Source organism: Phaethon aethereus (genome assembly GCF_964289735.1).
Source record: "Phaethon aethereus genome assembly, chromosome: 1".
In the NCBI taxonomy this organism is placed as follows: domain Eukaryota; kingdom Metazoa; phylum Chordata; class Aves; order Phaethontiformes; family Phaethontidae; genus Phaethon; species Phaethon aethereus.
Genome location: NC_138575.1, coordinates 117429793 through 117456567, shown reverse-complemented (window position 1 = coordinate 117456567; position 26775 = coordinate 117429793). Strand labels below are relative to the sequence as shown.

Below are 26775 nucleotides of genomic sequence, written 5' to 3'. Positions count from 1 at the left end.
TTCTTTTCAATGGACTCTGTATCTCTAAATACCATATATATTCTTGGCAGATAATTTCACATAGTATCTTTTTATTCTGTTTTCCTAGTTGCTTGAGAAGAAATGGTGATATCTCTCTGATCTTTCAGTTCATATCAAATATATTAAGGAGACTTTCTTTTTCTTTTTTTTTTCCCCCCTAACTCCTCTTTATTGGTGGGGCATCTTGTGTCAATTTGGGGGAACGCTTTGCATGCTCAGATAAGTACATAAAATATAAACCTTAATTCCCAACTTTTGCTGACACATGAGCAACTAACAACTAATTAAAGTGCTGTGGACAGCATCTGTGTTCTGGATGACCTCAAGATCTGAACAACATTGGAGAAACAGTAGGTTGCTCATGAGCCTGGGTTTAAAGATACGAATGTTGGCATACTTCTGTTTAATGATGATCTGTCTAGGTCACTATGTAGTCTTAGTGGCAAATGTAGAATGTTTTCAGCAGATAAAATTTGGAGAAGGATTCATATTATCAAATTTTTTCTTTTTGAGATGTGTATACAGGTTTTCACTGTTAGAAGAGAATTCTGATTAGTTTCAAGCTGTTTCCCATCTGTTTCTGTCTTCTGGCATGACACATAACTGCTTTGCTTCCTACAGATTTTTAGGGGATTTTTGGAAGGCAAAATAAATTTTGCTCCAACATACAAATATGATCTGTTTTCTGATGACTATGACACCAGTGAGAAATGTCGCACACCAGCATGGACAGATCGTATTCTTTGGAGAAGAAGAAAATGGCCTTTTGACCGATCAGGTTTGAGTGCTTCCTTAAATTGTTTAAAATAGTCTTTTAACTGGCTTTTAGAATCCATTTAGTGACATTCACAGTGCCAGTGATTCTGAGCTTCTATCCATGACTTTGTATGAGACAGAAAGCTTATAATAGGATCTGCAGTAAATACAGTGACGCTGAACAGGAGGATCAAGAATCAGATACCAGTTACTGATATTTCAGTAGTTCAGAAGAAGCCTCTGTTTTTTTCTGTAAAACACTTTGTTTTTGTTTACTTTCTTTTTTATCTTTTTACAAATAGCATATTTTTAAAACAATATTCTTGCAATCACTGTGTTTTTCCCCTTTTGTTTTCATTAATATTGAATGTAGCTGAAGACCTGGATCTTCTGAATGCTAGTTTTCACGATGACAGCAATGTCCCTTATACATGGAATCCTGGTACTTTGTTGCACTACGGAAGAGCAGAGCTGAAAACATCTGATCATAGGTTTCAGTTTTATTTTATACATTACTTCCTAATCATTGAAGATTTAATACTTATGTTATATACTTTGTTGCTCAGATACTCCACTTACAGGTTTTTCTCATGTATTTTTTTCCAAGGCCTGTGGTTGCATTAATTGACATTGACATATTTGAAATTGAAGCAGAAGAGAGACAAAAGGTTTATAAGGAGGTGATCGCAATGCAAGGACCACCTGATGGTACTGTGATGGTCTCCATCAGAAGTTCTTCAGCAGAAGAAAACTATTTTGATGATAATTTGATTGATGATCTTCTTCAAAAATTTGCAAGCTATGGTGAAGTTATACTTATAAGGTCAAAAAGACTTTTTACTTTTAATCTCTGTTCCTCTTTATTGTTCCCACCTATTTTCTGGATAAAGTTACTTTCTTAGCAGGCATTCCAGTTATGACCTGCTTCTTTTTTAACATTTAGATTTCAGCTTTAATGTCTTTAGAGTTGAAAATTAGTTTTACATACAGGTACGTGTCTCAGTTTTCAGACTTAATTCTTCCAGATACTCTTTATTTTTGAGATAGAGTATCATACTGACTTTGTCAGAAATCAGTCAGAGTTAAAATTTGTTATTTCTGTAATTTTTTAGAAATTTTATATTCTAAAATTAGGTTAGTAGTTTTAAATGAACTAAAGATGAGGATCCCTGTGAATGTTGCATTTTCACTAAGCTGGTAGTTGAACTATAAGTGTTGTGGTATTTTGTTTGGGTTTTTTGAGGGATTGATTTGGTTTGGGTTTTTTTCAGAAGACTAGGAGCATTGTCCCAAATCCATAGTGTGATGTAATATGGAACACCTAATACAAATATCTAACCTGCAGCCACACACTCAATATTGAATGTGTAACTGTAGTCACATAATTTTTAAGAGGACACTGCTTTTGCTGTGTGATATTTACCTGGTTCTTTTTTGCTTTATGTTTTTTGTTGCAAGGATACATTCAGTTGAAGCTTATTAGCCAATTATATATATTTTAATGAACTTAAAAAATTAATTCTTCTCCATCAAGTGAAACATTGAAAAACCTTTAGGATAAGAGGCTTCGAAAGTTAGTAGGTAGGATAAAGTATTGTAATTATTATTTCCAATGGACTTTGCAGGTTTGTGGAAGACAAGATGTGGGTAACATTTTTGGAAGGAAGCTCTGCTTTGAATGTTATGAATTTGAATGGTACTGAGGTAATGTAAAAATTACTGAACTTTTGCATAGCAAGAGAAAATCTAGCTTTTTAAAGAATACTTCATAGAGTCATCACAGAATCATGATAGAATCTTGAGGTTGGAAGGGACCTTTTAAGGTCATCTAGTCCAACCCTCTGGTGGGTTGGGTTTTTTGTTTCTTTGTTTTTAATTCTTAAAAGTTTTTCGTGTTCCCCACTAGATAGACTGTTGCATCTAATCTTTTTTTTTTTTTTTTTTTTTACTTTTGATAGCATTATGTTGAGCTTCAAAAGCCAGTTGAGACAAATACCAAACTTAATTTATTTTTAGGAGGAGGACTGTTAGAGAAATGAAGATCCTATATTGAGGGGCATCTTCATCAAATGAGGGATTTTTAATTGTTTATTTTTAATGATTTAAAAAGCAGAGTTTTTACGTTGAGTTTGTAGTATGAACCAGTTTATCGTATTTATAGCCTGCAATTATTTAAAATTCCGGACTTGTATACTGCAGTCACTTTAAAATGTCAAAATTTCAGCTCTTATTGACTTCTGTAGAGCCAGTATTTAATTTTTGTAAAAATTTTAATTTTCATGTTCAAATTTTTACTGGCATAACTTCCTGTTAAAACTTAGATTCTGTAATGTGATGTTTGTATATGAATCCTTGCACCTGCTGACAGTTTCACTGACAGTCTATCTAGGATCAGGACTCAGTGTCATGTGTCAGTTTGCAGAATGAAGACCTGCTGTTTTATCAGTCTCTAAAAATGACTTTATTAATGTAGTTTATAAGCAAGTCTGTTTTTCTTTACAAAGAGTGGTGTTTCTGTTGGAATAAAGAAACCAGAAGCTTTCCTATTAACTGAAAAGAAAAGGCCTTATGAGACAAGCTGTTAATTTTTCTTTAGAAAAATATTAAATAGTTGTAATTAAAATTTTAAATTAAGTACATAAATGTACTTAATTACCAAAATTAAGTGAAAAGCATAATTGTTTTTGTGACATGTCACTGTCATTGTTTAGTCCTAGAAAGTCTGATAACCTGTGATATTTTCAGTAATTTTAAATTTTTTTTCTTTTTAAATCTAGAATGCTGAATTTTAATGTTCCTACTCTTAACATTTTCTGTTTTCTTCATACCTTTTTGGCAATGCAGCTGCTAGGAAGGATTATAAACATAAGCTTGAAAAATCCAGATTGGATCAGAAGTTTGGAAGATGAAATGAATTTAGAGAAGATTAATATTGGGCTACCTTCATCAACAAGCTCCACTTTGCTTTGTGAAGATGCTGAGGTTACTGCAGACTATGATATGGAAGGTTTGTTGAAATAAAGTATTTTCATTTTGAAATACTTACAGTCCTAAATAATGTGGTTAATTTAACACAATACTTTAATGTAACAAGTTTATGCCCATCTAAAACAGATAAATTAGAAATCCTGTTATTTTCAACAGTATCTTGACAACTTGCTGAGCAGTGTCAGTTTGCACTGTATCTCTAGGGTTTGCTAATTTGCTGACATTCTCTTTATTCTTCTCACTTTATCCTGTAACCTACCCTCTCAGAGTCACTTTGTTCAGGCAACTTTTACTGTTCGTGGAGATACCCTGTAAACAGGTTATACACAGCTTGAGAGTGCAAGGCAATTATTTTTTTGACAATACACATAATAGATTAATAGGACTAATGAGCTCCCATGCTAAGCACCGATGTGCTTACCACCCCCAAGAAGACACGTAGTGAGCCTTTGACAGCAGGCAAATACGAGTTGGGCAAGGAAACAAACCTTCAGCCTCTCTTACTCCTTGGAACAGGCTGATATTTGGCATTGATGAGTTGCTGTTTTCTGGTTCTCTTTTTTTTTTGGTTTTGGTTATTCCCTGAAGGATTTTTTATCACTTCACGTCATACTTTTCTAGCAGAATCCTCAAGCTGCTGGATATCACTGTTGCAGCAATTGTGCCTCTGCATTTTTGGTTTTCTTTACTTGCATGTTTCTGGTCTATGTACTTTCACAGCTTATTTTTTAATCTTATTAATTAATTTTTATGAAAGGCCTGCTTCACTCTCTACATTAAAATAGATTCTTCTTATATCCTGAGCAAGTAAACAGCAGCTTTTCAAACAGCAGCAAAAAAACGCTCCCACACGTTACCTGCTGACACTTGCTATGGGTATCACATTTCCATATGTATTTTACATACAGGTAAGGGTTGTTTTTTTGTCATTTCTTGAACAGATATACTTCTAGATGTAGTCATTGTGTCTTTATTGATTTATTCTAAGTTTGAGTAGCTCACTTGCTTTGAATTTCTATCCAGGCTCCTCAGTGGCAGACATTAGGTTGCAAAAGTTTCAAGAAGAGAGATGGCAGCTGTGTATTCTGGAAAGAGTAGACTAAGGTTTTTTTGTACAGGTATTTCATAAAAGAAGATATGTTTTGATAAGGGTACAGATATGGAAAACCTGTATGAAAAGTTGGAATTTTCATTAAGTCTCAGTGTCATAAGATACTTCATCTGTTTTGCATTTCAGGTAGGAAACAGGACTTTAACAGTTTAGATGCCTGCATGATTGGTTGATTTTGTTTATAGTCCTACATGAAATGTTATGATTCCCTTAAAATGTGACGTCTGAAATCCCACAAGACTCTTCAATCAAGAACTGATATCTAATTAGCAGCCTGGTTACTCTGTTACTGCTGAGCAGTGCAGAGTTGAAGCTGGAACTTCTGTAAAACATTGTGTGTTATGTATCTGAAGAGAGAGAAGCCTAGAAGTTATGGAAGAAAGGATTACTCTGGTCTTATTGGAGTGTGATGGGATGATTGTCTATTTTAGGCATTTTGAATATCAACATAAAAATATACTAAAAAGACAGTTTACTTTTCAAAGGCATGTCCATGTTGAACCTTTTTTTTTTTTTTAATCATGATTGTACCTTTTCAAACAGAAGGTATTACAAATAGCAGATATCTTGAAATCCCCTGCCCAGCCTTCCGAAGAATAAGTGAAGCTTGCCACCTATTGCAAATCAGGGAAATAATTTTTGCAAAGGTCTTCTTTGTAAAGCTAATTGTTTCTTAGACTAAGCAACTTACAGTTGCCACACTATTATAATTACCTATAATATATATCTATAATATATATTGTGCATTTGGAGTAATTTAAACTGGTTTGAATACATACGCATTCTTCACGTGTAATTTTATGATGCAAGAATCATACTTTGGTTGTTGAGCTAATTCGTTGGAACTTGAGGGCTTTTTGCAGGAAATACCATGCCCAGAATCAGTTAATAATTTCTCCACTTTTTAAAATAAGTAATTATTGTTCCGTGTATTTTACATGCTTTTTCTTTTTTGGGGTGGGGTTTGTTATTTAGGAGACATTGATGACTATAGTGCTGAAGTAGAAGAAATCCTTCCTCAGCATCTACAGCCAACTTCAAGCTCTGGTCTTGGAACCTCACCAAGCTCTTCACCGCGTTCCAGTCCCTGTCAATCCCCTACGCTGTCAGATGGACCTACGCTCCCAGTGAGACCAAGCCGAGCACCAACAAAAACTCCTGGACCACCCGTTTCCACACACAGTGTGTATTACATTGCTTGACTGCCTGTATTACCACTAAACAGTCTGGCAGCTGTATGGCCCAGTGGTAGAATACTACCTTATAGATTATTTTTAATAGAGCTTTTTGATTATTGTAAAGGCTGTTCTTGTCATTATCTAGTATTTTCTGCATACGTGGCCTTGGGCACATCACTTCATTCTTTGTGTCTTGGTTTTCCTAACGGGTAGCAGAAGAGTTTTGTTTCCTGAGTCTTGTTTGGTACACTGTGCTGCTGCAAACTACCTAACTTGCTCTAGTTCTTTAGCATTTCATCATGAAAGAGACATCTCGAAGTTATGTGATTAATAGGCTAAATTGATTAGTTTGAAACCTCTGTTCAAGAATGCTGTTGCAATGTGTCTGTATAATCCTAGTTCATTTCAGTCACATTCTTCAAGTACAGCCCATTTCAATTAATGCTTCTGTCCACTGTAATATGTAAATTGTAATCGGCAGATTTGTGAATTGGGTGTATAATAGCAAAGCTTCTGTTTAAACACAACTTTATTTTAGTGGCAAAGTGAACATTTAGAATTACAGTGTTTGGAATGTCTTCTAGAACAGTTTATTTCAATGTAATGTGGACTAACTTTACAAAGACTGCTAAAATGCCTCCAGAATTCCCCTTGTAACATTTTTGCAGAGCACTTAGTTCACAGATTAGTGTCAAAATCAAAATTTTGAACTCCGCAATTTTTAAGAATGTTTAGCATATACTGATTAAAGCATGTGAGACAAAAATCTTGCTTTAGGAAATCTGTTTGTTTTCACCATTGGTTTATTCCTCTTGTTTTCCCTCTCTCAAAATCTTTTATATCATTGTTTCCAAGGCTGGGGACTGACGTTCCTCTCTGTGAAAATGACTTGCTACTACAAAAGCTTTACTGTGATTAGAAATGTACAAATGATTAATTTTTGCATTATTTTCTGTCATGTTCTCCAGCTGAATCTCAGCTTGGTACCCAGCAGAAGGAGTCTTTTCAGAGCTTGGAGCCTAAGCGTCCTCCACCGCCTCGCCCTGTTGCTCCTCCTGCACGCCCTGCTCCACCGCAGAGGCCACCTCCACCGTCAGGTAATGTGGTGATGTATATCAGGAGGTCAGGAATATTTTATTTCAAGTCTGTGAGATGAGCTTTGAAGTTCCATGCCCAAGCTACATATTATATTGTTGGTTTGGGGCTTAATGGAACATAGCAGTTTTTCACTAAAATGTTTTGTTGATGGATTTAGTAGCAATAACAATACAGGAAGTAACAGCATTTTTAGTACCATTTAAATATTATTGTCTTTGCTTAGGGAATAAGTTTTAAAAGTTTTATAAGCTTACTTTCACAGTTTAAAAATGTGGGCTTCCTACAGCAGTGTTTACTCAACATTTTCATTTGTATAGCATCTTCATTTTTAAAAGAAAAGACAAATAATCTCGTGCATTCATTAGTTTATATTCCTTTAATTTTGGCATCAGTATGTATGCATTTTATCATGTCCAAGTTTTTAATGTAGAGTTCATCGGAATCATCTGAAAGTTTTAACAATTGAGCACTAAGAAACTGGATGTTCAGAAGCATATGGGCAGCATAGGTACTAATAAACTGACCCTTGTCATTTTTAACTTTCTCGTTCTTTTTCTTCCCTCTTACTGTACTGGTATTTTTCATTATTGCTGCATTCATTTCTTAAATACTGTAAGGCGGTAGGAGTCCTGCACCTGCTAGAAAAGAATTTGGAGGTAATGATTTTAATTGTTTTCAATATGACTACGTAGCAAAACTACTGTGGTGGTCTGTTGTGACAATACTTAATATGATGACGTCCAAAGGTATAAAAATCAGTAGTTCTTAAAGATCAATGTAATTCCTTTCTCAGGGTTTGTATCCTCTTCTGAATTACATTTACTTTTTAGTGAAAAAATATTTATCCAGGAGATGGTACATTATAGTCAGATAGATTAAAGTTGTTACACATTTTTATTACTTTGTCTTGATCAAAGTATACCCAGCTAACTTTTCTGTGAAAGCAGAAGCTTGTCGTTAGTTGTGAAAAGGCTCGCTTTTTTCCCCACAGTCCATGACAAGGAGCATTGTAAAACGGATTGTGATTGTAGCTACTTGCAGTGATTATCCATTAATTAATTGTTCAAGTTGAAACTACTGCTGGTCTGGCCCGGTTTACCCCAGATGGTGACCAGTTAACAGAGATCTCTCCAAATCACTGAGCTATATTTGTCTCTAAGCTGAACACTAACATATGGGTATGTTTATTTTCTGTTTCCAAGTCTGAAATGTGCCCCTAAACCCTTCCTGGAGACATGAAACATCCTCCATAGTTCTTGTAACTAGTGCGTTATTCAGAAACACAAACTTAGCAAAAGAATTTATTCAGTTACTTTGAAGGAACTCAGGAGCTACAGGTCTTTACAAAATAACAAAATCCTGAATTAATTCTCCCCTAATTCCTTCCCTTTTGATAATGCTGATGGCCTTATCAACCCTTCAGGTTAGTTTTGGTTTTTTCCAACTTGATCTGATTTTGTATGTAATAACAACTCGTGTGTTCTCAAAAGTGCTTCTTGAAACTAATCTTTGTCCTTTGTTACATGCTTCATAGTTGAGCTGTCCTGCTTGGACTTAAATCAACTCATTAATACATGGGATAGAGTGAGAAAATTTAGTGCCTCTGAAATACTTTCTTAATGGTTTTTCAGATGTTGCCACTCAGTTGGTAGGAAAGAGGTTTTTCTGAGAAAATTTAAAAGTTTTGGGCAGTCTCAGAAAATAAGTAAACTATTTTACATAGTATGTAAGTATCAGCTAACTCATTCTGATGTTGGGTGGAGATGTGCATGGCTCTCAGAGCTGAGGAGGTTATTATGCCAAAGGCATAATATTTCAAATTAGTTAAAATGCTTAAGTTTTAGAAAACAGCCAGTTTATACATAACACCAACATGTGTAAGATTTAATTCACTGTACTACTTCAGTCCTATGTAGTTTTATGCGCACTGACACAATCCTGTTTGCCTAGTTTGTCTCAATTGTGCGAAGACGAGCCTTCTTTTTTTACCCTCTTTCCCAACATAGCTTTCCATAAACAATTGTAGCTTGCATAAAACTCGCTTTTTATGCAACTTTTTACAAGAGATTGCAGCATATATTATTCTGACCTAAAGCTCATCCCACTTTTTTGGTCATCTTCATTTTCTGCTCATTATGCTCATGAAGCATGATGGTTTGCTTTTCAGCAATACCTGAGCTCAGCTCCTGAGCTAGCACAGGAGTAGAAGTATGAATGTCATAGTGTGTTATTATGCTTGGGGAAATGGCATCTGTTTCTCTTACCTAGAATGAAGGCTCCTAAAGGCACAGTGAAAATATCTCTGTGTACTATAAAAGTGTATTAAACTTTGTTTGGAGACTTCTGTAGCACATGCAAAGTGACGCTGATTATGTCTTAAAATGTTGTGCATTTTAAATGTGGGGTTTTTTTCCCCATGTGTTCTAACCTTTTTTCTGAGTGCTTCACTCCCTTCAATGCTCATAACATTTCTTTTAATGGCTCAGTATGCTTTTAAGATGGGAGCAGGATCTGGGCATCTAAGATTTTTTTAGAGTTTGGTCATATTTTACATCAGAAGTAACTCCGAATTCAAGGAAACAAGGCTATGTAATCACTGCAGGAGACTTTGCAAAGTCTAGATTTTCGCCTGCTAATATGAAAGATTTCCACTGAGGATTTTATAAGCTCTTAATTGTTTTAGTTAAAAATTAAAATGTTGTACCCTGTTTACCCAGGATTTATTTTAATACACTACAGAGTAAATTCTTACAGAAAATTAAAAATTGTGAAGGCTGCTATTATAAATTACTTGAAGTTAAAAAATAACATTTGTTTTGTTTTCCTAAGGCTTATAGTTGTCTCTTATCATTGGTTTAAACTGTTAAAACGGAGTTAAGATTGGGTTAAGACTGAGAGAATGCACAGTATTTTCAGTATATGCAATGATTTGGGTAAAATGCATTACATTTTCACTGTGATTATGCTCCAAATAAATAAAATAAACCTAGAAAATACAGTAATAAAGTTGACATTAAAAGAAAGCCAAGTATGTTAAGCTGTGAAAATACATGCACCCAAGCAGCATGTACTTATTAGTGTACCCTGATATTTATAGTCACACATTAAACTTAGCCTTGCAAGAACCATTCAACATCTTTATTTTTCCCTTGTAGCTTTTTTTTTTTCAGAGTAGAGTTCAGGTTGTTTGGGTGCATTAGGATATGGCAATCATTTTGAAAAAAGCTTTTTTGTTGTTTTTGTTTTGTTTTAAAAAAAAAAGGGGAACAGCACCTTTCTTCTTTTCTTGCTGAAGAAGGAATGTTCAGTAATGGAGGAAACAAGAAGCCTTAATGCTAAAACAGTAAATGCATTGTTCAAATGTAGGCAAATGGCCTACGTTTTACATATATATACACACACATGCACATGTGCACATATATGCACATTTTACTTTCTGAGAGGGTGCAGTTGCTTTATTTTCCATTAAGCTAATGTCTAAATGTAATCTTAGCAAAACATGCAGTTCTGTCTAAAAGATGTCAGGGCATAAGTTACAGGTTGTTTCTACATAAATCCACTCCCTTTCCTTAAAATATTATTTAAAACAAATACGTTATATCTTTACTTGCAAAATACTGTTTCAAACTGCAATAGAGATTTCAAGCTATATACAGACTACAGTAACAGTTTAAAATGATACCCAAAAATATGTTTCAGGTTGAGATGTACATTTTCCACTGTCCTTAAGATTAACATCTTCCTATAATACCAACTGTGATAGCATTATCACAACACTATAATTTTGCTTTATCACTGTTGAAAAGTATTATTAGTAAGTGAAATTTGGGGTATTTGACCTTTATGCCCTTTCTCTCCCATATAATGAATATTTTTAAATTTGCAAAACCTTTTAAAATAGTTATGCACAGAGTCTTCCTCTGTATGGTGCACCAACACAGAAACATGTCTACATGCTATGGTCAAAGAGGTTCTCTGCCTTCCTTCTCCTGAAAGGAGTTGACTTAATTAATCCTCTTGCATAAAACAAGATTTGCTTAACAATTGCATACTGAAAATACCTACTCAAAGTATGGGCTGAGTTGAGCTTTGGGAGGGGAAAGTGCAGAAGACCTGTGACATGAACAGGCTAGTTCCCTGTCTTGGAGAGGTTTTATTTTGTCCATTTCTGTTAATAGTCTGAGAAGAGTAGTTAGCTTTGTCTCTGTAACCACAGAGGGTTCAGAGGAGCATCCTGTACTCTGTTGGGCTGCTCTCTACCTCCCTTTATTTTCTTCCGGTTCGCAGGTAGGCTTCTTATAGTCTATGGATTACCACTTTCTTTTCTCCCCCACGATTCCTCTGGGTTGCATGGGAGAGGGACAGAGGTAGTACCTGAGAGTCAGGAGATGTTCTCAGGCAGTGCTCTCCTCCTGTGCCCCCTCCTTACAAATGCTCTCTGTTCATCCCTCCTCAGTGCTGCTTCTCTCGCAGAGAAGTTCAGTCGGAAACTTTTGTGATGGAAATCTAAGGTTAATTGGCAGAGCCTGGCACTCACCCAGAACATATAACATATGCCAGTATTTAACATCTTTGAACCAGATGTTTAGCAAAACCAGAGATTTGACATCTCTAGAGATAATCGCATACCAGCCTCATCTGCAACCTTCACTCTTCCTACTGAGTGACACCTCCACCCATATCTGACAAAATTCACAGCACTCTTTCCAGATCACAGAGAGCTCGCAGATACCATACATTGGCACATGATGAGAAAGCATGAGGCTGTGTCATCGCTAAGGCAAAAGTTGCTTTTAAGGTAGGCTTCTTGAACACTGCCTCCCTTTCCTTCCTCTATACTTGAGCCACTCCAGAGTTGCCAGATACTACTGTTACTTATTCCTATGCGCATGCCTTAAGGATTTCTCCTTGCATACCATCTAGTGTTATCTATGTCCTGCCGTGTTTTTACCACATAATTTTATGGACCCGGTATATGCTTGATCATATTGCAGAAATAAAATAATTCAGCATGGTTATGCATGATTGAAAATCTTCTTTCTCTCAATCTGAGCTGTGACATCTATTGTGTACTAGTTGATGCAGCTTTCCCAAGTATAGAGTGCTGCTTGGAGATAAGAAGACAATTCTGTAGGATACAATACATTATATAAAATGGGAAACTTGCTTATTCATATGTAGTCTTGGCAGAAACATACTACATAGTATTCTTCTGTATTACAGGAAGCGGACTTAATGTTGCAGGGTATAACTGGTGCACCTGTTTATTTTCAAGTGTTTGAGTATAGATATGTACTCTGCATTAGAAGAATTTCAAGATTGACTTTTAATATCATTCTGAATTTACAAAAGTTTGTGGAGGGTGAATACTGAAGAAATTAAATTCTCTTTCAACTGCAAGGTAAAATTGAAATAATAGCATGTTTCTAAACATGATCATACTTACTGATCTCTTAATTCTTATCAGTCTGGTTTCCCCGTGCTGCTGCAGTTATCTCCTACAAGTAACTACAATCCAGCTAGACCATTTTTAAATTATGTAAAGCTGTCTCGTGGCAGTGTTCTTTCTGGTGTTACTTTCTCAATCTACTGCTTTTCTTATGCAATGTACAGCTTCTCTTCTTTCTCTGAAAAGGTCTTGGAGCTCCTCCCAGTCCTGGGGTAGCTAGGAGAGAAGTAGAAGGTAACATAACAATTTTTGTATTCTAGAAACGGATTTGTAATTTAATACCTGAGTAATATGATTGCCTTTGTGATACTAAAGGTGGTTTCATGACCGTGTTTATTGTGTAGAATCTTTTTTATTTAACATAGTTTTTAGACAGGAAAGTTGCTTGCTGCTTTTCAGTGATGGTGTGAATTTTTGTAGAAGGCAGTCTTCATTTATGAAAAATGAAGTGAAAACCTAGACTGCACTAACCAAGAATACTTTGAAGACTGACTCTCAGAAGAAGCTGTAGCTGACTGATTGCTATACCTGTAACTAAATCAGGAATCTAGGAAACCTAATTTTTCCATAAAGAACTACATATGTTCATATATTTGGGGGAGAGAAATTTCCATTTAAATAATTTAGCCTATGATTTAGTATTTTTATCACTTCCTAAAGCGATGTAGGTACAAAATACAGTGTATGTATTTTCATTCTGGTGCCTAAATGTGACATACATTTATGAGAAGCCTCTCTCTTGCATTATTCTAGTTGGAGTCTGTGCATATGGCGCTGAATGGGTCCTGTTTTAGCCAGGCCAGCAGAGTCATGTTTTTGGGTTTCTTCGTATTCCCTCAGGAATGTGACCCTTTGTAGCAAATCTAGGTATGGCAGTGAAAGGCCTAATATAGTCACACTCAAGATGTCCTCCTGTATACTACAATTAATTTTGGCTATATTGCTGGTTCATTTTTCTAAATTGGCAAAATCACTATATGCATAGAATAGTTCAAGTTGGAAGGTACCTGTGGTGGTTATCTAGTCCAACCTTCTGCTCAAAGCAGGGCAAACTGTCACCAAGTTGCTCAGGGTACGAGTTGCGTTACTGATAACTGTACCCAGAAACCCAGTCTAACTGGTTCTGAGAAAGCAGGGTTGTCTGACAACTGGAAGCCAATTTGATAAACTAAGTGTCTTATGTACCACAGAGTGTTCCTTCCAGTTACTGTAACTGACATGGTGATTTTACCTTCCTGGGAAATTTGCAACAGAAACACAAGCCAGAATCCTAAACTTCTTTGCGTGTTAGAAATTGTGCACTTTTCTGAGGTAAAGATAATTTTTCCATATCTTGGCACTTCACAACTTGAATGTTGCATACAAGGTTGTCATTAGCATCAGCATGTAAATGTTGAGGTTGGTGCTGTAATATATTTATCCCATAAACAAAAAGATTAGGTTCAGGAACTTTGGTGTAGACCCTGTAGATTGCTGAACCATGTGTAATAACAGATGTACTCTTCTAATTGCATGATTTTTGAATCAGCATGTTACATAAGTTCTCTTTGTTTTAAAGACTGCTGTTAGAATATCTGCAGAATATATTACAAATGAAAACAACAACTTCTAGCACAATTGAGAACACAGGGTACCTGTTCAAGTGGGAGTCTTTAGCTTGCAACAAACAGGAGGTGATTTGACTTAATTTATAAATAGAAGGGTCAAATTACTTCACGTGTGCCATGGGATAAGAGTGTGCTAGAGTAACAGCTTAGCTGGTGGATAGACTTTAATATGTAGCAACTTCTAGAAAATCACTGTCTTTTTGCTCCCATTTTCTTTAGTGATAATATACCATTGCCATATACGACCTGCCTGTGACTTATCTAACAAAGATAATCTAATCTTTTTTTCATGCTTCAAAGCACAAAAAAGTCCTGGAACACAAAGAAAAGATAACTTAGGTAACACAGATACATGTTTTGTACTAATTATAACACAGGAAGTAGTTGGTTTTGACATATATTCTAAGTCAGTGATCTCTAATATCTGTTCCAGTTCGTAATCAGCCTCCACCTTCAGCAGCTGGAACTTCAAGCACAGGAACTGCTGGGTATGGTACAACCAGACCGGTAGGTATTCTGGCTTAAATAATTTTCTTCCTAAGTTTCTACAGTTTATTATGCTGGCAATGGGTTTTTGTAAGTCATAACAGATGTAAGAAAACTGCAACATGAACTAGTCATTTTACAGCTTATATGAGTTAATCGCCTCAGTAATTCTTGTCTGTTGACTAAAAGTACTCCAGAATACATATACTGGACATGACTTTATTGTTTTGCACTCTATGCAGTCACTTCATAGGCTCCCAAGTAATACCACGTTTGATGTCCACTTTCAAGTAACTGCAAAGTGCAAAGATATTCATTGTATTATATGTTCCTGTTGACTACACTGCTTATTTGGTATGATAAAATGTATTATCTTCTGTGCTGAAATGTATATCCTGATGGCAGTTAATTGCTTGTGGACAGTTACAGTATTATATAGGCAGTTCATGTATTATATTGCTGATTCCATGTGTAATGGAATTTTGTACCTTGTTTTAAAAATAAATTTTGATACGGGTCTTCAGGTAAAAGTGAAACATTCACCTATTTTGACAAAACATTCAACAAACATTAGTTCTGCATTTCATTATTTGTGGAACTGAATGAAGGATTTATGGGCGACTGAATGCTTCACTACAAGCAAGAAATCAAGAGATGGAAGATATCTGCCTTATTTTTCTTAACAGCAGCAAGTAGGAGCCTTGCATTAGGGAAGGAGGAAGTGTTTTAATAGCTATAGGTCTGGTATTTGTTGATAATTCTTTAACTTTGCGGCATATTTCAGAGAGAATTTACGCAGCAGCATGAAGGACTTTTCTTTCTGTATTGACGTCAACCACAGTATTTGTGCTTATTTTGTTGCCTCTGTTGTGGCAGTTCCAGGCTCTTTGACTTAGATCATACTTTTTTATATCTGGATGTTTTGTAGACTAAAGAGCAGCAAAAGTTGGCTCTTTCTTACCAGTTTCTTGGTCATTAGAGAACTTTGTTTTCCTTCTTCAAGGCATTTCACTCTTCTCATTGGGATAACGTTCACAACAACACTGACAGGATGGAGAGCACAGATACGAGTCTTCAGTAAGGATAAAAAGCATTCTGCTCATGTAAATCTTAGTGGGATAGATACTGATGAGGTTTTTGGCCTACGTACAAATATGGTACCTCTTCTTTTAATTCCATACCTCTCTTTCAGGTAAAGTGATAGACCAACTGTTGTGAGTAAGAGAGAGAGTGTGTGAAGAAGTCATTAAAATAAAGATGCAGCTAACCATAATTGATACATTCATTGATATATGAGTTCTTGTAGAGCTTAAAGGAGTTGTACCTTACTGCTATTGCCATTTCTATTGAAACCACTGAAAACTACTATTGAAAGCCATCACTGAAATTCCTTTTTGTTGATTCATTTTTCTCAAAGAGATTGATTCTCACAGTGAACAGTTCTTGATCTTTGCACTACGCCCTGTTCTAAAATTTGGATGGAGAAAACCTGCTATACATAGGAAAGAATGTATTCATTTATCACCGTGTGCCTCACCTTTTTTTTTTTCTGTAATCTGGAGCCAGCACAGGATTTGCCATTTTTTAATCAAAATAATTGAATAAAAAGATCTGGTATATGGAAGAGACTCCACCAGAATCTTGGAATAGGCATAAATGCAAGAATTTTATTTCGTATGAACAAGACAGAAAAAAAGTAGTACTGTTCTCTTGTGCTGTGCTTCTCAATGCCCAGGCTGGACTTGGACTACTGTTAGAGCTTCTTGCCAGTTTCCAGAAAGGACCATGCTACTGAAGTTGCCATCATAATGTGACAAGACAAAGCTGACTGCACCTCTTCCTTTGCAGATGTTGAGATTTTCTTTGAAAATAAAACCCAAACAAACAAGAAAACCAAACCAACAAAACCAACCAAACAAACAAAAAACCCAGAACAAAACAAGCAAATGCAATAGGAGACATTTTTTCAGACTTCTAAGATCTGCAAGGCTTTTCAAGCCTTAGCTCAACCCTCGTTTGGATCTCCTAACTGACGTTGCTTCTTTCCTTTTTCTCAGGTTGTTTTTGAGCAGCATTTCATTTCAAGGATTTCAGGACCAGGGACAGTAGCCACGGTGGGCAGCACTTCCCACTGAGTGGTCCCAAGGATTATTTTAAGCTTTTTTGGTTTCTTTTTCTGTTCCTTTTTGATGTACATTTTTTTTGTCATACATTTTGGCATTTAATCCAACCATCCTTCTGCCTACCTTCAGAATATTCAAAGAAATGACAAAATGCATCTTGGCAATTAAAGGGAAGATAGATATTTCAGAGGTTAGATGGTTTAGAGCATTTTGAAAGTTGTTAAATGGACTCAGTCAAGCATAATGAATCAGATGTTAATACAAAGTCTTCGAAGTACAGTACATACATCTAGTAAAAGTAAGATCAAGGATGATGCTTGTGTTGTAGTAGTGAAGTTTCTTTGCTTGTTTTTAAATCACATTTGTGTAGAGAGTTGTCTAATGGGGCTTGCTCTGAAAACCAGTTCTAGAACATCCACTGTTAGTAAGATTTTGTTGGAATATACCAAGTACACAAAATTTTAGAGGAAACAAATCTTACAAATTATCTTGCCTCATGATCTTTTTTTTTTCTGAAATCTAGCATTTTTATTCTAATGCTTTACATTCAGCTTTCAAATGTGGTGTTTGTAATTCATTTATCTTCATTTGTAATCTGTTTTCCATTTCTCTTTAAATACTGATGTAGACTTCTAAATTTTGTTATATGAGAGCAATTCTATTCCCAGCATGTTAATTTCTATTCAAACAAGTTTGGGAAGACTCCAGCTTTCAGATGAGGCAGAGTGTATGTTTCATTAATACTGTTTGCTGAGGAACAGGAGTAACTGCCTTACAGTTAGCAAACATACGCTTCAAAGAAAAGAATTAACCATAGTCTTTTATGTGTATCTTGGACTTTCACTATATAAAATTGACAGTAGATGCTGTTTGCAAATGGCAGGCTATAATTATAGCCTAAAAGATAGATGGTGCCTACAATCTGCGTTGACAGGGCGTTATCAAAGTGTCCTTACGAGATCTCCAGATAAAGTAGGTTTTTTGTTGCTTACAATTCACAGACTTAGGTAAAATACTAACAAAATAATAAGTGTTTCAATCATTGTTGTGCAGGTAAATATTTCTATAAAGTTGAAAACTGCTGTAAAAATCCTTTGCTTTGAAATGAACCCTCATAATGTGTCGAGAACATATTATTTGCTTTTATATGTACATAAAAAATTAGCACACCAACTGTTATGAAATAACTTATTTTTTACAGAGTCCTAATCATTCTGAATCATTTAACAGTAGATGACTACAGATCCCAAGTAGAACTAAAATAATTTCTTTTTACCAATTATGTCAGACTGTTCCACCTCGAGCTGGAGTTATCAGTGCACCCCAAAGCCATGTCCGTCCCTCTGGGGGAAGACCAGCACCTGAAACTCAAACCAAACCAGCAGAACCACCAAGGGGTAAGTTTACTTTAGAAATTAAATATAAATGTCACTGTTCAGTCAGGAGGTACTGTCTCTAGCTTGAATGCTTTGTTTTCAACAGATATCTTAATTTTTCACTAGAAATTAAGATTCTCAAATGTAGTAACGCTTGACAGTTTCTGTTAGTATTGATCATTCAGAAGTACTGTAAACCCTTATTGGATAATAGGCAGCAGAGGAGATGTAGATCCACAGAATTCACACCATCAAGAGAAACTTTAATCAGATTGGTGTGTTCTGGACTGGGCATATTGGTGTGTCCTATCATAGGTGTTGGTCACTGGATCATTCTCGGCACTTCCTAAACTTAAAGTTTTTTTTCTAATTGTATTAATATCAAAATATGCATTTTATAGTAGTGACTTCCAAAATACAACTTTTAAATACAACTGAAGTACACTTAAGAATGACATGGTTTCTGGTTCTCTATTTTGTATCTATAGTAATAATTTTTAACGGGGATATGCTGAGCTTTTGATGACTTCTAGTTGCCATAAACAACTGCTGTTCTTACAGCCCCTTCTTCTGCATTTCTGTCTGGTGCTTCTACAGCCACGTGTTCTCATTCATGCCATTCTTAAGAGTTGTTACAATTCTTAACAATGAAAAACACTGCAAATACACTTGCAGGTTCAGCGTTGCTTCCTGAACCACTAAAGCCTCAGGCTGCTGGACCTGCTCAGCCCACCACTCAGCCACCACCTGTGCTACGGATGCAGGAGCCTCTGATACCTGTGGCATCGCATCCATCTCAGACATGTGCCCCACAAAGTCTGGAACCCCCACAACCGCCTCCTCGTAGCCGATCATCTCACAGCTTGCCTTCTGAATCTGCTCCTTCACAGCAGCAAGTAAGTAAAAACACCTTGTCTGTACGTTTTTTCGTTAGGTAGATTAACACAGCTTGTACTGAGTGCTGTAGATTTGTGAGGAATTCCTAAAGCAAGCAAGCAAACAAATAAAAATAAAGGCCAAAAGATTGGATTCAAAGATCATCAGGCTCTAGTAGGATAATACTTAATTGCTTATGTATTGTCCATGAATAACTAACATCTCAAATACTAAACATTTAACTTGAGATTTTGTATGACAGATTTACAGCTTATGGACAGCTTGTTCTTAAAATTACGTTGTCATTTGACAACTTTGTATGGAAGAATACTCAGTCTAAGAAATTTAATTTTATAATGACACATGCATGACTTAAACTGTAGAGTGACTAGCTACCACAGCTTTGATTACAAAGTAAGCTTTATAGATTGCATGATGTGGTGCTTTATATTGATGATAATTCATTGCAGGAAGACGATACTGATAGATACTTCATAGAATACATTTCTCTGCATTTGCCAGTGTCATTTAAGATACAGAAACATATCAAAATAATCTGAAAATTTAATACAGTAACATAAGTATTCTGTTCTGTCGAGGCACTTTGAGTTATTTTCAAAAAAACTAGGAAAAGATATAGTTTCTTACTACTGTTAAAAAAATGCAGAAGTAGGTTTTCAGTGTTGTTTATATATACATAAGGCTAAACTTCTTCACTAAAGGCCAGTGCTGTTAGTTTTTACAGCACCAGGTGCTGGGCCACATAATACACTACCTGAATAAAAGTAAAAATCTATTGAAGCTGATAGATTTGTGCCTAGTTCTTACAAAGAGTATATTTGTAGGTTTGTGATTTTTTTTTTTAAACATAAACTCTGCTGTAGATATTTATGACTATGTAAGTTTTCATCAGTATTTTGGATTTTACCTTATCTCTGCATCTGAAGCCCACTTTCACTAAAGCAGTTAGCTAATACGTACTATGTACCACAGTGAAGCAGACAAACTCAGTCCTCAGTGAGTTGATTTTGAATTCTAATTGAAAAATCTTTAAATACGCTTCCTTTCTTTCTGCTGAACCTCTCTCCCTGCCTGTTAACTCTTTTTTGTTTTGGAAACTTGGGCCAAAAAATGGAGGGTATTTTTGAATATACAGGTAGAATATCAGGGCTTTTGGTAGTTTGTTAGAAAGTATGAAGTGTTGGCAGCAGAGAATATACATGGAGGCCTAAGGTACTTGAGAACATACCACTTTTGTGAATAGAAACAGATTGTATCGTGTCACTTTTGAAAACCTCACACCTTCTAAATGTAGTTTTACCACTGTTCATTTTGTGAAAGAGGTACAAGCAGTTCTTTCAAAATTATTATGAAAATTCCATTTATCTGTGTGTATACACAGCAATCAAAAATATGCTTAAGATGACTGTAAACAGATTTTTGAGCTCTGTAATGCTGTGGCTATGTTGTTAACAATATCCAAATTAGTTTAAGACTAGTTTAGGGAGCTATAATTTTCTCTGCAATCAGATTTCTTTAATTAATGCAGGCTGTGCAATCACAAGGAAGGCCCACTTTGAGCTTTGTTTGTTGTCTCCAGCTTAGATTTTTTTATTACCTTTTTTTTTAGTTAAATGATGTTTATTTCAATTTCTGATTATCATTTGTAAGTATGAAGTTTTCTGAGAAAAGGTCTTTAAATAAATACGAAGTCTTTTAAGAGGCAGTGGATTCCAAGTCCATCCTTTGATTCAAAGCTTGATTGTGATATTTAAGAACCTAAGTATCTCCTTATAAAAATAACTGCTTGTATACCATGTGAATATTCAGGACTCTGTAGATTACCAAGCAATAGATTAAAAAAGAAAAGTAGTTATTGTAAATAGTTTTACTTATTGTAAATTAAGGAGATTTTGGGTTTTGATGGAATGAGAAGCCTTACTTTTTTTTCATCGAGAAAAACTATTACTATATAGATGAGTGATTATACCAGCACAGTTTCCAGAATGAGGGCTCTAGTGCTTTTCATGTTAATAGGTGGTTAGAATTAGGCCATCAATAGTCAAATTCTTATAATCAGTCTTCAAAAAATAGCACAATCAACTGCACAATGAATGTCTATATGGCAATAACTTTAGAATTGGCTTGAGCTGGTTTTTTTGACTCTTAGTGGTAGAGCTTATAAGTCTTACCATAGACTACAACAGAAATTTAAAATTTAGTATACCGTGTAATAAATATTTTTGGTTTTTATTCATATCTCAAAAAATGGCTTTGTGAAAACTTAAAGTATTTTTAACATGAGGTTGCTTTGTTACTTGAATTTTCTTCCTAATTTTCTTTCCTTTGATGTCTGTTTCTCTTTCAAAGCAGGAGCAACCATCAGGGTAACAGGTATCTGACTATTTACCAGTCTTGTATGTGGTCTCCATCTATTCAAGCAGAAAAGATGTATGAATCTTGTTTTCATACATCTGCAGTCTCATCCCCGTTAAAAATCACCTGTCCACATTAATGAATTGACTGTCATACCATAGTTTGCTTTTTCCTTTCATAATGCAATTAAAATTGATACCGTTAACTGTATTTATTAGTGCCATAGCAAATATTTTGCTTCATCATCTTTTATGAGACAATTGGAACCTCATGTATGTTGCTTTGTCACTGCTGCATCTCCTGGTCTCAGTCTACTTGGAAAAAAATGAGTAGGTGTTTGAGTTAGTATTTCTCTTTAATACAAATAAATCCTGATGCAATTGCATGGTCAAAGTTTTTTCAAAATCAAACCCATATTTCATATTTCTCAAAGAATAGAGAACTCGCTGTGACCCAAAGTAAAATATACTGTTTGTTAGAATTTTAAAAGCATTTGGCTTCAGAATTATTCAGAGCAATTTTTTACTTACAATAAAGAGCAGTTGGGATTCGTAGTTTCTTTGGGATCTTGCACTTTTTGATCACTTGGTTAGTGAATACAGGATTTAACCAACTGGTGCCAAGCTGCATTTGATTTAAATTCTTTCCACAGTTCAATTTTTCACATTTCTCCCCTCAGTTACTTGATGCCTTTGTTTTCATATTATTTTCCAAAACGCTTACTATATACATATAAAAATACCAATATTGAACTATTCTGTTTATGTTTGGTAACAGTAGGCTTCATCTATTTTAGAAACTCTCTGATGTAGTAGTACCAGGGATGCATGTAACCAACATTGTTGTTTCAAAAAAAAAAACCACCAGAGCAAATGCATTGTTGCCAGCATACTTTGATTCTCCTGCCAACCAATTCAAGCTACAACTGCAATTTTTTAAAAGAAATTGTTATGCTGGATACATTGGGAAAAACCTACAATATTCCTATTATTCCTGAGAGAAGCCTGTAGACTAATTTTGCATAGCTGCTTAGGCAGGATATGTTGAGACACGCTTCAAACTATTCACAATAAATGCAGTAAAAACAAGATGTTTAAAGAATGAGGTTAGGCTATAATAATAGTATGTTGTAGTTGATAGTTTTAGCTAGCATCCTAGTTCAACAAAACATTAATTAACAATTTTCATGATAATATCCAGACTATTTAGGTCATGTGTTAAAATGACGGATTTGTTTGTGAAATTTGAATTCTCAGAAGCTGTTTTAACTTAAGCATAATTCTTTGCATTTGTTTAATAAAGGAAGCTCCAAACTCTGTTCTGTCAGTGTGATGACTTGAGCAAAGGTAGATATTCTACCTTTTTGGACAGTTGTTACAAGGTATAAAAGTTGCATTGTTGTTTGAAGAAATTTATAAACACAGGAATATTTTGTTTTTAAAAGATGAGACGTTCTATGGAGAAAACTCTGTCTTCTCCATTGGGTATTATTCTAAACAATGATAACTTGCCATTTTAAAATATTACAAACTGGTGATTGTACCTTCACATGTCAAGAAGCACTGGAGATGCCTACAGATGCATACATCTACATAGAAATGTCTGAAGTGCATATACTAATAACACTAATTTTTCCTTTCATTGTGATGCTTAAATATTGCTTGTAACATCAGTGTTATAAATTCTCAAACAATGAAACCTAGAGCTTTTTATTTCATATTTGTGCTGGTTTATCACTTGTTTAGAATACGGCATCATTTCCCAAGTTTCTTAAAGATTTCCTTATACAGTGTCCACTAGTGCTTTTCGCTAGGATTCTGACCTGCATGAAGCAGATTCAAGTTGCATTAACCAATAAGGGGGAAAGTTGTTTTTAACAACTAGTAGGCTTTTCTTCACAGAAGGGCTTAAGGGTTAGTGTTTTCCAGAAGAGAAGCAATCATTCTACCATAAGTGCATTGTGCAAGTTACAACCAAATTGTATTGAAGTTTCAGTTGTAAGCCCAAGAGCTTCTTTTCTTCTCATAGTCCTGAGTGAGAAATGGGGAGTCAGTAGTGATCTTAAAACAGACAGCCATGTGATTACTAAGCACCTTGTTTTCTTTCCAGATTAAAACAAATGGAACTTACGGCACTAAACTTGAAACACAGTTAAACAGTGACCCTTTTGAAGATTTGTCATTTAAGCTGCTTGTGTCAAAGGTGCAGACATCTGTTCGAACATCACCTGTTCCGACTTTAAACCAAAAGGAGTTGTTACAGTTGCCTTCAGCAACACAGAGAAATGCTGATATTTCGAATACTGTAAATTGCATGCCAGCAATGCCTCCTATTCCAACCTTCAACCCATCCCAGGAACATATGCGCAGCTCTCCAAATCCATTCACTACTAGACTGAACTGCACAAATCCATTCACTGAAAGAACTCCTAATGCTGGAAACCCATTTAGAACAGAAACACAAGAGTCTGAAATCACTTCACTTCTACTAGAAGGACGTGCTGCTTGCAATCCTTTCCCTTCTCTAAATCCTCCCAGCTGTAACACAAGCAAGCCTGTATTTTCTGTTGATGCATCTGAAAACACTTTTTGCTTGCGAAGTAAATCTGTCGTGGTAAAAAATGTACAGCCAAAAGGATGGGTAACGTTTGATGATGAGGAGGAGAATTTCAGCGAAAAGCTAAAGCCATCTAAAAGTGTTCCAGATTTTAAGCGAATCGGTTCCAGGAAGTCAGCTGGATCTCCAGATTTGCTGGGCACTGAACGAAATGTTTTTCTTGGTTCAGACTTTACCTTTGATAATGACTGGAATAAAAGTTCTACTGATTGCTTCTATACAATGCCAGCAAGACGACCACCTGCACCTCCTATACCATTAAGAACAACCAGCAACAGATCCCCTGCAGATCCTTTCACTTCTTTGGCACCTAAGGTGTCACCAACGCAAGATTTTACAGAAAGATAGATGTTCAAAAATATAAGAGATCATATTTGTTGCTACATTTATCCAGTAGAATAATTGGGCATTTGAGATTATTCTGTGTGCAATAATTAATTGTCAAATGCACTGAAACTTAACTCCACTCGTAAACAGCCACTCTTGTTTGTGTATAAATTTTGAATATGTATATATGGTAGAGCACAAAAAAATTGTCTGAAATTTATTAAAATCCCGATGTAATAGTATTGGAATAGAGAAAAGAAGGATGAGCTACTAATCTCATTAAAATATACCAATCTTGGAAACAGTTTTTGCTTAGGGAGCTCTCTCATTTCTGTTCCCCTTTGTGGCATTTCAAAAAAAAGAGGCTCCCTGCCGGTAGCCTCCCTACTCCGTTTTTACTGTTTTATTAATATGATATTTATAAGTATTTACCAAAGAGCTGCCAAAGTTTATTGAGATTTGAATGTTGACAAGTATTGTTTAGAAGTTGTTTAATTTATAACAGAGGCTATGGATATTTGTAAGGCTTATATTTGAATTTGAGGCACAACAAAAATAGTTTAATTTCAAAATACAAACAAAACTTTGCGTATTAATATATTCAATATTTGACTTTAATTTTCTGTGTCAGTACATTTCAGCTATTATTTGTGACATATTTTATTGTGACATGTTCACGAGCATTACTTCAGAATAATTGTTCCATATAATCCATTTGTTCATTACTGTTTTAAAGATGCTTTTTTCCAGAAATTGGAAACAACCGGTACAATAAATTTTTCCCTCAACATCTGGGAAAAAAATCCCCTTGCATTTTGAGATATAAAGCAGTCTTTGGCAGCTGCACACCACTTACCGGAGTTGGCTTGTCCCAGTCTCCTCTTTTGCATGTTGGAAGGGCCTTCTTGTCCCATAGACATGCCTGAGGGAGGGAATCAGCAGCCATGTTACAACCTCAGAGAAGGAGAAGGTCATCTTATGTCATTAAGCTGTCTGCTCAGCATCCTCCCCGTCTACTAGACTTACTGCTGTATTTTTAAAATCTAACTTTCAGAGAAAACAGGAGAACAGTAATTCTCTGAGCCGAACAGTATCATTCTGTCACTTCTGCAGTTAAAGCTAAACGAGTGACTCTTCCTCGCCCAGAGACAGGGACCATCCTCTGTGTGGTGCAGCTTTGAGGCTAGTGAAGGCTTGGTCGCAGTTCTACATACTATGCTACAAAAATGCAACTCTTTGTGCTTTCACAGTTTTCTAAAGCTCACATGAGATTACATAAAATACCATGTTTTGTTATCTTGAGGCAATTTAAAGTAACTGATTTCCTTAGCTCCATTTATATATGCTATAAAATCCTGCAGTTCTCCTTACAATTCATAGTGTCTTAGGACATGGCTCGTATACGCAGCTGCGTACTTTCCTCCAAAGCTGAATGTGTCACGATGTTGTCATCTCTCGGGGGACTGCAAATACATGCCTACGCCCATTGGCTTACTTGCGAACGAACTGTACTGGTTCTGCAAAACCAGGGACTGAAATACAACATATTAGCATTATATTTATAGTAGCAAAATACACGATGACAGTGCTTTTTCTTTAAATTCTCAAATGCTATCAAAATATTACTTATAAAGTAATCCACTCTTCCTTTAAACAGTATATGGTTAGCCATGAACTGCAGTTGGATAAGAGGAGTGACGGTAGCGAGTTTTATATTGTGCTTTTTTCCTGTTCAGGTCATTAAACAGTACTTGTACATTTTAAACAGCAGTGGTACTATACGCTTCGTGCTTTGGTATGTGAATTTCCTTGTTTTAAACTGTTGCTATAAACATCTGTGTGACTGGTGTTTTGGTATATTCTTACATTAGCAAAACAATTTTTTGGGGAAACTTTTTGCTAGTGGGAGTTACGTGATAAATATGTTCTTTGTTGACTATTTAATTACAGTGATTAAAAACTACTGTCTAAAATGTACCTGGCATACAGCACACTTTACAGGACTACGGAGATTGACAGCAAAGTACTGCAAACATCACAAGAAATGCTCCAAAAAATATAGTGTGTATATATATAGCTAACCGCTGCAACGTGTATTAATGAAAATAATTAGTAGCAGAAGTTCTGAAAAATACTAAGAATTAAAATTAGAAACGCTCAACACATTTTCATGAATTCCGTGTTCCCTGTGGTAAATTGCTCTGTTAAATGTAACGATTTTCTTGCTTGTGGCACACAACTATTTATGGCTGTATCCTTTCCAGAGCCGCAGTATCGACGCTCGGTGGCGCACAGCATTCCCTATCTACCCTGTGGAAGGCGGCGGTGTGTTCATGAAATAAACAAACCTGCCCTTAAGAAATTTTAGCTTTTTTCTCGCTCTGTGT

At 35.5% G+C, this 26775-nt stretch overlaps 1 protein-coding gene across 1 annotated transcript in view; it reads left to right on the top strand.

The window, feature by feature from the left end:
- Positions 1-24409, top strand: part of SYNJ1 (synaptojanin 1) — a gene marked incomplete at both ends in the record, with an annotated part of 62073 nt that extends 37664 nt beyond the window's left edge. Inside the window, 14 exons of the mRNA XM_082013982.1 lie at positions 643-799; positions 1151-1268; positions 1385-1600; positions 2403-2481; positions 3622-3784; positions 5852-6058; positions 7023-7151; positions 7770-7808; positions 12788-12835; positions 14509-14547; positions 14642-14715; positions 18106-18214; positions 18869-19089; positions 23555-24409. Coding sequence (XP_081870108.1) covers positions 643-799; positions 1151-1268; positions 1385-1600; positions 2403-2481; positions 3622-3784; positions 5852-6058; positions 7023-7151; positions 7770-7808; positions 12788-12835; positions 14509-14547; positions 14642-14715; positions 18106-18214; positions 18869-19089; positions 23555-24409 — 2454 coding nt within the window. The remainder of the gene's footprint in view (positions 1-642; positions 800-1150; positions 1269-1384; positions 1601-2402; positions 2482-3621; positions 3785-5851; positions 6059-7022; positions 7152-7769; positions 7809-12787; positions 12836-14508; positions 14548-14641; positions 14716-18105; positions 18215-18868; positions 19090-23554) is intronic.
- Between the last annotated feature and the right edge of the window lie 2366 nt (positions 24410-26775).